We start from the raw sequence: 11502 nt of genomic DNA, 5'->3' as shown, positions 1-11502 counted from the left end.
GTTGCGTTTCAGAGTATGCTCTTGTCATCAGTGCGATCTTCCCCTTAAATATTTGTGTGCTTGTGAATTCAGTGTTGTCATGCTGCGTGGCATGTGTGTGAATGGGGAATCTCTCTTTAGCAAGGCTTTGAGAATGGCAGAGGCAAGACAATCAATCATGCACCATGTTTCCTTTGCTGTGCGCTGTCTGGGAGCCCCTGAAAACAGAACATCACCCTCTCATTTGTGTAGCTTCACCCTAGGTTTGGTCTCTAGGTCATTCAAGTCTGTGATGGAACACGGGCAGGAGACATGTGTAGTAGGATTTGCAATAAAATGTTGCAGCACAGGGTGCTTTTGTTTGCAGATGGTCAGTAACACCATCCTTCAGAATACTGGACTCCATTCTCTGCCCTTGGATCCATTTATCCCCCACTGCAGCAGCACTTCTGTGAGCATGTTCGGTCCTCAGTGGACTGTGTTTGGTGTCCCCCCTTAAGATTTTTTTGTCCTTCTGCAAACTTAAGAACATAAGAGCAGCCCGGCTGGATCAGACGAAAGGTCCATCTGTATCCAGTGGCACGCCAGCTGCCCCCAGGATTGCTCGAGCAGGACGGGTGCAAGACCTCTGCCTGCCTAAGTTCCTCAGCAACTGGTGTGTACAGCAACACTGCCTCTGATACCGGCCTGCCAGTGTGCTCATGGAAGTTCCCAGATTGAAAAAAATGGCTTACAAGTTAATAAAATCAGCCTAAGAGGTAGGGGAGAAGAAAATTCACTGAGCATTGCCAGTTCTGGAGGGGAGGTGCTAAATTTCAGCAGTTCCCAGCCTGTTGAATGAAGATAGGATTTGCTGATGAAATTCTGGAACGCACGGTCACATGCAGTCAGTGGGCACTGTTCCCGTCCACAGAGGCTGTAAGTTCTGAGAGGGTTGTGGAGAGGTCTTTTCTCCCTATGACTTAAAGCATAGGGTCTGTTCCTCGGACATTCTCATGGTGCTTGTGTGGCTTGCTTTATTGTATGTATTGTTGAAATCATTTCTAAAATGTGTACCCTCCATCCTAGAACTTGAGAGAGTTGCAAAGGGATCCTGGTGGCTAATATTTCTTCCTTTTCTTCTCTTCTTTTAAAGAGCCCTTTTAAAACGCTGGGGTTGTTGGAGTGGCCACATTTTTCCTGGAATTGAGTGGGAAATTCAGAAGACTGAAGCCCAGGCTCACTGTCTACCTTTCACGGAGGCCCAGCCGTGAGAGGACAGAAGAAGGCACCTGGCGAATCATGACAGCAGACAAAGAAAAGGACAAAGAGAAAGAGAAAGATCGGGACAGGGACCGGGACCGGGAGCGGGACAAGCGAGAGAAGGTGAGAGAGAGCGAGAACTCGCGTCCTCGTCGGAGCTGCACGCTGGAAGGTGGGGCCAAGAACTACGCAGAGAGCGACCACAGTGAAGATGAGGACAATGACAACAACAGTGCCACCACCGAGGAGTCCACGAAGAAGAACAAGAAGAAGCCCCCCAAGAAGAAGTCTCGCTATGAGAGGACGGACAATGGAGAAATCACCTCTTTCATCACCGAGGATGATGTTATCTACAGACCTGGAGGTAAGAGGGACTTGAAGTTCTCAGTTGCTGGGGTTGGTGTGTGTGTGTGTGTGTGTCTTTTCTTTTCTTTTCTTTTCTTTTCTTTTCTTTTCTTTTCTTTTCTTTTCTGGAGGAGGGTCTGTGGGGGAAATTGTGATAGGTGTGAATCGTTGATTGTTTTCTTAGCCGCAGCAGTAATTTTGATCTCTACTTACTCTGTTTCAGCCTCATGTACTAGAACGTTGCTGCGTTTCACATGGCACTCTCTGTGTGTTGGCGTCTCAAGAGGCTATTTAAAAATGGGTAGGAGGTAGACTAAGGAAATGGAGGCAGGGTTAATAAGGAAGGAGCCTGATACTCTTTGCTTAAGCCTTCGGTAGGGTGCACAGACGGCAGGGTGGTTTTAAAGCAGGGTTGGGCAGCTTTTGACCCTCGAGATACTTTGCTCTGCAGCCCCAATGTTTTGCCTCAGGCTAGGACTGATGGGAATTGTAGGCCAAAACACCCGGTGGGCCACAGCTCGTCCACCCTGATAAAAAGGCTTCCTGGAAAAGGCATGTTTTGATGAAGGACCTCAGGGAATGGAGAGCGGTGATCTGAATGGCAGGAGGCTTTGGCGGGGGCAGAGAGACCTCCGGGGGGTTGCTGGAAATGGATGAAGAAAGTTCATAGGTGGGGATCTCTCAGCATATGGGGACCTTTCAGTGGAGGCATGAGATGAGGCAGGGCTGTGCAGGTTTTGAAGGTGAAGGCAGGACTCTTGTGCCGAATCCACAAGCATTTATGGCTTTCTACACAGTTTATTCATCCCAAATTGTTGTGTTTTTATAGGATAAAGTACAAGGGCAGCTTGCATGAACTTACATTGTACCCACAGTCTTATGAACCAAGTAACTGACCGTTTGGTTCCCTATCATTGTAGCCCAAATTTGCCGCCTTGAGATGCCCCCCTCACTCAGCTAGAGGCTACCCCAATTCCATCTCTACTTGATTTTGTTTTCACCAAGATCCATGTATTTTGTTCCTGATTTTCTTATCAAAAGAGCAGGCTTGCAAGTGCAGCCACAGTTGTCCGCTTCACTGTGAAGTCATTGGCATGCTATGGGAGTGCTGTGAAAAGGAAGACTGATGTGCTTTTCAAAAGAAGAGGGCGGAAACACCCATGGGCATAAATCACCAGAAACAATTTTTCTAATGTGTTGTGTTGTTAGAATATTTAAAGCTCTGGGTGTGCCTGGAGATGCAGACAAATCTCAAAGCTTTTAAACTGGGAATACAGAACTTTATTTTGAGGCAGCCTGGTTTTTTTTGAGGGGGCAACAGGGAAAGCTTTCTCTTAGGGCAAGTGCCGATGCAGTAGGTAGATCTCCCAATAATGGTTAAGGTTTCAGAGTGGGTTGTAAGAGTACCTTCTCCTCAGGGCAAATTCTTTTCCAATTTGCAGTCAGTACAGAATTGCAAATATGTGCAGAAAAGTTATAATCCCATTGAAATGTCGGCAGTCCTTTAGACACCCTGCTCCTCCATAATTTGCCATTTTTGCACTTAAATGATTCTGCAGGCATCCATTAGAAGTGGGGCCTTATTAGTGGCACCGGCTTTGTGAAACTTCCTCCTTGTAGAAGTTTGCAGGACTCCAACGTTGTGTTCTTAGTTGTTTGCTTGAGACTTGGCTATTTCAGGGAGGTTTAGGCTGAGGTGACCAAATTTTGCTGATATTTAATGATCATGATATTTGTGTAGCTGGCTGCTGTATGATGTTATTTGAAATAGCTATAGAAATATACGTGTGTATGTATATATCCTTTTTTCCTGTGCTTGAAATTGGGCACTTCAATTTTTTATTCTTTTTCATTTAGGCCATTTTGTATTAAAGTTGATTTTAAAAAGCAGAATATATAAAATTACAAATTAAGAATGAAAACCCTAATATTCCCCTGCTTGCAAAAAATTTAGTTGCCTCAGTTAACTAGTGGTGGTTTACAAGCTTATGTTAACATCTTCACTGATTTTAGTCATGTTTAATATGAACAACGTTCCCTGATTAACCCCAATGTGCAGTCATACCTAATTTTAGGCTCTTGTACCCTTGATAAATGTTAGCAGAATGTGAGAACTGATCTTTTTGATGGAGATTGTGCTCGAAGGGACATCCTGACCTGAGGGGGAGAGACTGTAGCTCAGCGGTCTGGCACCAGCTTTGCCTACAGAACATTCCGGATATGATCGCTGGCATTTCCAGATACGGTTTGGAGGAATCCTGCCTGCAATCCTGGAGAGCCACTGCCAGTCAGTGTTGACAGTGCCGGGTTAGGTGGGCCCAAGGATCTGACTTAGTATATGGCACCTTGCCCTCTTCCTATGGAGATTTCTGTGCAGTTGGGCCTGTGTGCTGGCCCATTCACACATGGAAGTCGCACTCCTAGATTCCAGGGTTTTAAGGTTCAAACTGGAAGAGATCCATGTATTTTTAAATGTCCTGATGCAACATGAGGCAAAGCAGCCGTGGCTTTCCCTGCCTATTCGTTCTCTAGCTGTGCTGTCCACCGCTCTCTGGTGCTTGCTTTGAGGTAGGCCTCGAGTCCTGATCACCTGGAGTTTGGGAAGGGGAGAAGTGGGTAGGAGACACCATGGTGGCCTCAGTTCTTGCACTGTCAGGGGATGTAAAGGTATGTTTTCTTCAGCTGTGAAAACCAGTAATTTAGCTGTTCTGCAGGCACCTGAGAGTCAGGAGGCACTGTACGATCCTCTGTGCGTTACTATTAAAAATACATCGGAGGAACCACATACGGGGTCTGCTCCACGTTGCTCCTCGTTCGTAAAGCATTAAAAACATAGTACAGTGTTTAGGTCGCTTGGATCACTGCCTCAGGTGGAACGAGACCACCGTAATTGGGAGTATAGTGTTGCCACAGGCCATTAGACATCTGTCGCTTGTAATTCCATCCAGAATGGAAGGTGGCTTCTGTTAAATAGTGCATTGCACCTTCCCCTCCTACTCCTGGTAAGCTTTTGTGCTTGTTAAAGAGACGACCAGTTCACTTGGCCAGTTCTTCCTGTGCTTGGTTCTTCAGAATTCAACTTCAGAGTTGCTTGAGTGCAGCGTCCTCATGTCCATAACCGACTAGAGTTTCCAAGGCTCTTGAGAAAGCTTCCTCAAAGTGTGTCGCAAGGGAATCCTCCTGGAAGAGGAGTCATCCTGTCCATGTGCGGCACATATGAGGGAAGCTTTGCTCTAGGGCCTGGTGCTGCTAAGTGTGTTCGAGACTGTGGCAGGCACTCATGCCCTGGAAAGGCTTTTGCTCCTGGTCTTTGGGGAGATCAGAGCCATCTGTCTGGCATGCAAGCTGAGCAGCATTCGGCTGGCTATTGCTGATACCACCTGAGAACTTGGGGAACGCTCTGCTTCAGTCTGCGAACAGAAGAAGCTTAAGTAAATCTTGTCGAGTTGGGAGGGAGAAAGCAGTTGAAGACTTTCAAATAAATTTTAGTATAATATGGAGCATTGTCTGTGTACGGGAATGAACTCCATACAGGACAATACAGGTAGGCCAGTTCAGAGATCACAGCTGTGGAAGCTTGGCTACAGCGTGCAATCTCAGTATGATTCAGGGCCTACCTACCTACCTGTCTATCTTGGTTGAGTGTAAAAGATCGCGAGGTCGGTCTGCATAGCCCAGACTTTCTAGCAGTGCACTGGCGGCTCATGTGTGACCAGGCCTGCGGTGAGTGTGGAGAAGCCTGCTGTGGCCATTGCTTGTGCAGGTGGAGTGCCGCTGGCAGTGACTTCCAGAGTCGGTTGCGCGTCTGCCATGAGACAGCCACCAAGACTTCATGGGTGCTGGATGGGAAGCTGGGTGCAGAGCACTGCTGCCACTCCGCCTGTACAGGACAAGGCCACGGTGGGATGGACTGGGCTGGGTCCCCGAGCATCTCTGTCCAGGAACACAGAGCCGGCAAGCCTTTACCCAGTCCATGTTGGCTTCATTAAGTATCATTGTAGTCATCTGTCAGGGAAGAAAGTGGGGTTTTTCTGCTGCCCTGCTTAAGTGGCATGGGGCAGCTGGCACGGGCTTTTCTGAAAGGGCCGGGGCAATGGTGTGAGGAAGCAACAGCACTGCTTCATGCATCGTAGGGGGTTTGTCCATCTATCCATCCATCCATCCATCCATCCATCCATCCCAGAACGGTCTGCTCAGACTGGCTCTGCTCTGCTCTGCACACTCTCCCTCAGGCAGAGAGGGCTCTCTCCCGTATCTGCCTGTTGATCCTGGGCCATCTGTAGCTATGCCACTGACCCCTAGCCCCTCCCTCCTTTTTCTGCCGCCCAGTGGCAGAGCATCTCTCAGTGGGGCAAAATGTGGGGCTGCCACTGGAGGCCTAAGGCGAGCCATTCCCCTCTCTCTTCATACCCTCTAATAGAACTTGTTCTTTATCTTCACCAAGTGGTAATTCCATTGTGGAAATGCAGCCCTGTTGTGATGCAGACACCGAGGAGTTCTTGTGGCGTGGTTGTGACGGGAGAGTGAGCAGAGAATCAGGGGTGACTTTTCCCCGCGTGCTTCTGCATCTCATGAGGCGGGGTTCCACCCTAGACAGCTTCATGCCTTTTGGGGTGGTCAGTCCTGGTACCACTCGCCATGTTGGTTGCGGAGGGGCAGGGAGACAACGTAGATCCCTCAACTCTAGCTTCTGTGTTTTCCCCTTTCTGAAGCGATGAACGAAGAAAAGATTTTGATGGAGGGAAGAACCACCAGTGATCCAGCCTATAGTAGGAAGTCATTGGGATCTACCTCAGTGGCATCTGTAGTCGCCTTTCCGAAACACTAATGTGCCCTGTCCCTTCCCGTGGCCTTCCCCTACACTTCTCTCTCCCAAACGCAAAGTGCCCGCTCTGCTTAGAAAGGCGCCTTGGCACCCGTCTTGGAGTGGCATCCAGGCGCCCATGCTGCCAGTGCCTGAGCAGGAAAGTGGACTGAAGGGATGTGGAGGAGGGCAGCGATGGGCTCCCGTTGAGTGCCACTCACCTCTGGCAGCGGGAAAGGAGGGCACTGCCATTTTTGCTCCAGCTGCCTAGAACCATTTAACGGGATATACAAGGATTAGAAGGATTTGTGTGGATCTGTTCCAACAATGGCATCAGCAGCCATATGAACTGCAAACAGGGCAGCAGGAAGAAAGGTCTGGTAACAGAGAGGGGAGGGATGAATTTTGGCTTTGAGTAAACAATATGGGGATGAGCTCCTTATTCCTACTGGATTTTATTAAAGTCTCTTCCTTGATTATTCGGTTACCTGCTGGCAGTTCCCAAACTGAAGCGCCCCCCCTCCCCTCCCTTTGCGTGTTAAAACTGGAAACCATCTTCTCTCTCACATCTTTTAAAACTCGTCATTCAGGGTTAGAGGAAGAGCTTTCTGCCAGTGCTTGCTCTCTCCCGCCCCCTCCCCCCCCCCGGGCTCACCAGGCATGCCTACTTTATTTATTTATTTATTTATTTATTTAAACATTTTTATGCCACCCCATTCGCCGAAGCCTCGGGGCGGCTTACAACAATAAATTAAAAATACATGGGTATGATTGGAAGCAGGCAAGCTCAGACTCATGCAGAAAAGCTGTGGACAGCTTCATCTGAGGGCAGGTAATGGTGGGATGTCACGGAGTTGGTGGAGCTGGAAAGCAGTGAAAGTCCTTCCACCTGCCCATGTGGGCCTTGGATTTGTCCCTCCTGAAAGGTAGCTCCCCAGCCCACCATGGGGAGCCCTCCCCAGCCCACCATGCTGTAGGACTGCATTTGAAACTCTCCCCTTCCTGTTTCAGCCTAATGTGTTAGGCTATAGTCAGTAGGGTAAGACGGTTGGACTGGGTCTTGGAGATTCTGAGCTCATGAGGCTGACTAGGTAACTTTCATCCCCTCTCTAACCTGCCAAAGCTATTTCACAGGGCTGTTGTGATGCTAAAATGGAGAGGAACAAGATCATGTAAGTCACCTTGGTTTTCTTGGCAGAAAAAAGCGGGCTGTAAATGGGAATAAGTGCTTTATGGGGGAGGTAAAAATCCCATTGAGGATGCTCTTTGCTGCCCCAAACCATTGACTCTGAATATAATAGTATGTGTCTATGATATGCGGAATGCTAGAGACTGCTGTAATAAAAAGTTTTTCCAGTCTTGATCCAGGAAAGCATGTGTGGTGAATGCATTGTAGGATCCGAACCATAGATGGAAGGCTTCCCTGGAGGAGGCCTCCGAAAACCCAGATTCCCGTGGTTCTCTCCCTGCAGCCAACTGCCAGCAGAAATGTTGGTGGCACCCTGGCTTTAAGCATCCAAGTTGGATATAAGGTGAATGAAGGAGGGGCTGAATTTCCAGACTTGTTGGAATCCTTCGACCTTCCCGCACGCTTAGGGTGACATGAATGGGCAGCCCCTCAGCTCTCGCCCCTTTCGTCTAGGGCAGGGCCCACCACTGGGAGCCAATCCCATGTGCTAGTTAGGCGTCTCTCGAGCAGTGCAGGGAAGAAAAGGTGCCTGCTACCTGCTGTGGAAGGTTCTGTGTTTAAGGTTATCAGGATTTCTTTTGTTTGCATAGGTGCCAGCTGTTAAGTGCTTTGTAGCTAGCTGGGTGCACTCCTCATTTACTGAAGGATTGTTTGCCAAGGGAAAGGGGGAGTACACTTAGCGGGTAAGGCACTTTCTCTCTCTTTCTCTCGTGCTTATTTCTTGGGGAGAAAGGGTGGAGGCCCCATAATGGAGCCCAGAAAGGCTGTAATTTGGGCCTTTGTTCAGGCTTTTGATGGGTGCTCCTGCCCAAGACAATCATGTTACACAAAACAAGACGCCCGACCCTTCTTATTACATGCTGGGAAGGAGGTGATTTCTGAATGTAGCTACTGCTGCTTCTGGGGAGTGTGTAGGAGGGGGGCGGGCAGGAATCGCAGGCAGTAATAAGATCACGTGAGCTTCTGTAGTGTGAGCAGCAGGCCCCAGGGAGCCCTCCAGAGAAGTGGGGAGTGAGGAGGGTGATCTACATTCTGATGTTGTCAGCCTTTCCTTTTCTGGGGAAATCGCTTTTTTAGTAGCATTTTTCTGGATTTGGGGAAACACTTTCCAGTTTGAGTCTTTCTGTGCGTGCGTGCGTACGTGCTTGCTTCCTTCCTTCCTTGTTTCTGTAGAGTGCCTTGTTAAAGTGCCATATAAGTAACAAATATTTAGCATTTTAAAAATTACCAAGAGAATTATTCCAAGCTGCAGTAACTGAATTGGTCCAAATAGTAACAAGAGTAGATCAGCCAAACTGGCTCAAGATTTGGAGACATTAGGCATGTGCTCCAGTCCCTCAAGAAAGGAGATGCTAAGGAGTGCAGCAACTGTAGGACCATTGCACTAATTTCCTATGCAAGCAAAGTGATGCTCAAGGTGTCACAACAAAGCATTTTACTTAATATGGAGGAAAAAATGCCTGACATTCAGGGTGGGTTCCAAAAATGAAGAAGAACTCAAGATGTTACTACAAATATACTGTGGCTACTGTGGTGCACCGCAGCATTTCAGACGATCTTTTCTTGCTTTTTAGCCTTCAGCAAAGCCTTTCACTGTGTGGATCACCAGAAGCTAAGGATAGTCTTGTGCCTCAGTGTTTTGTCATCCTGACGGGTCACCTGTATCATGGGCAAGAAGTTACTGTTAGAGCAGAATATGGGTATAATGGTTTCCTAATGGCAAAGGCATCAGACAAGGGTGCATTTTAACTCTGTTCGTTCTTTCTGTACACGAAGCATAAGCAAAGCTGGATTAGGATCAGGAGGAGGAGTGAAAACTGGCAAGAGGTACATCAGTAAGTTACATCAGTTTAAGATATGTGGACGGTACCATCTTACTAGCAGAAAGCAGCATTGAATTGAAATGACTCCTGATTAAAGGGAAAGAAGAAAGTACCAAAGAAGGACTGCAGCTGAATATTAAGAAAACAAAGATCATGACTACACAAGAATTACATAACTTTACTGTCAACAGTGAGATCAAAATTGGGAAAGATTTTGTGAACCTTGGCTCAGTCATCCATTCAAAGGGAGACTGCAGCCAAGAAATTAGAAGATGACTGAAGATAGGAGGGCCAGCAATGAAGGAACTAGAAAAGATCAAGTGTAGGGATGTTTTATTGTAGTCCAAGATCCACCCCATTGTATGGGAGTAAAGAAAGCTGTCAGGAAAGAAATTGGTGGATTTGAAACGGTGAATAGAGGGAGAACTTTGCAAACCTTGGACCACCAGAAAGATGAGCAAGTGGTTCCTAGATCAAATTTAGCTGGACATTTCCTTGGAAGCAAAAATGATAAAACTGAAACTATCACACTTCGGACACATCATGAGAAGACATTCATGGTAGGGAAATGAAAGGCAGATGAAGAGGAACACCAAATGCAAGATGGATTGATTCTGTAAAGGGACTTGCAAGAGCTGAAGGTGTAGAAATGAAATGACTGCATTCTCCCAAAACTTCTAAGGCAGAGTTCTGGCTTACTGTTCATCACACTGTCTACTGAGCTCCCACTTGGCTCCTTCCATAAGTAGGAGCAGATTTAGTAACTGGGATGTTGCCAGCAAGGAATAACTCATTGTTTTATCTGAACTGAATTTCCACCTTACCTTCAGATTCCTGCCTTGTTTGGAAATTGAGTTAAAGTGTAATGTTAAGCTTTTGCCTTCGGGTTGGTTCCTGAGTACAGTTTCCTCTTGCTCATAAATGAAAAGCCAGGATGGTCTCTCTCATGCCACCATGGCCAGTGCATATTTTCTGCTACAGTTTTCCTCCTCTTGTTCCTTGAAACTCTCCCTGTTTAGATTATAAGCCCCTCAGAGAGCCATCCTCCTTTCCCCCCAAAGCACCATGGATAACTCCATATGAATTATAAACAGAAGCAGTAATATTTTCTTCAAGAGTGGCCACTTCCTTCTTGGTTTAGGATGCAGGAGGTGGTTTGCCAGCCTCATCAGGGTCGAGGGCATAGGTGCTCATATTGTAAACTGCCAGGGAACTTCCATTCTTGGGTGAGATATGCAAATTGCAGGTGAACAAATAGCACATTAATACTTTGGCCTTTCTGGCCTTTGGATGTGAGGTGAGCAAGTATAGCTGCGTTGTATTTAGGTGAATGCTGATCTTTCCTCTTCCTTTCTTTACTTCCTCTTCTACCACTCCGGGTATTGAGGGAGATGCAAAGTTCTGGCTCTTGGACTTCTGGCCATTTTATGTGATGCTGTTGTAGTGTGTCTTTGATGTTGTCTCTCCATCTTCCGGGTCTTCCTGGCACTCTTTGACCATCTCCTCTTCTTGTGCATGCTTTGAACAATATGGAATCCCATGGCATTCTCTCCAGTTGAGCCAAACCACATTATTTGCTGTCTTTGTATATAGTTTAGGATTGGTTCTATTCCCGTTCTTTCCCTTATGATCTCGTTCCTGATTTTATCTCTTACAGTCACTCAGGCAGCTTTCCTCAGTGGAAGTATGTATAAAATTAATCAATCAATAAATTTCCATGGTGACTAACTTTCATTTATGCTTGATTGTAAGTGTCCATGTTTAGCACAGGAAGCATAGGCTGCGGATGAATATGCTTTGTATGAAATGTTTCTTTGTACAGATTGGTACTGACTTATGTTGTAGGAGTAGGGCCAGCTGTCCCAGTGCTTGGTTTGCCTTCCTGCATCATATGTTAATCTCTTCATCCATTTTGCCATCTACAGTGAATGTTGTTCCTAGATATTTGAACTCAGACACTTGTTTTATGCTTATTCCCTCTATGAAAGCTGATGCTCTCTTTTAATCAATGTTCTTCGGTTTGATAGAGGGGGAAATCCTTTTCTTTTCATGTCCTGGCACTCCTCTGCTTCTTCCCTTGTAGGTTTCTCAGCTTGCAAGCAGGGGATCGGCAGTTAAAG

General features: G+C 46.9%; 1 protein-coding gene across 1 annotated transcript in view; it reads left to right on the top strand.

Annotated features, from left to right (window-relative positions):
• RERE (arginine-glutamic acid dipeptide repeats) overlaps positions 1-11502 on the top strand; it is a 307198-nt gene that overhangs the window by 104017 nt on the left and 191679 nt on the right. Inside the window, 1 exon segment of the mRNA XM_044445541.1 lies at positions 1115-1585. Within this exon segment, the coding sequence (XP_044301476.1) occupies positions 1261-1585 (325 nt within the window). The 5' untranslated portion in view covers positions 1115-1260.

Source organism: Varanus komodoensis, unplaced genomic scaffold (assembly GCF_004798865.1).
Source record: "Varanus komodoensis strain SLA01 unplaced genomic scaffold, ASM479886v1 scaffold48, whole genome shotgun sequence".
Taxonomy (NCBI): domain Eukaryota; kingdom Metazoa; phylum Chordata; class Lepidosauria; order Squamata; family Varanidae; genus Varanus; species Varanus komodoensis.
Note: the sequence above shows the minus strand (reverse complement) of the source record. Positions and strands in the feature narration are given on the sequence as shown.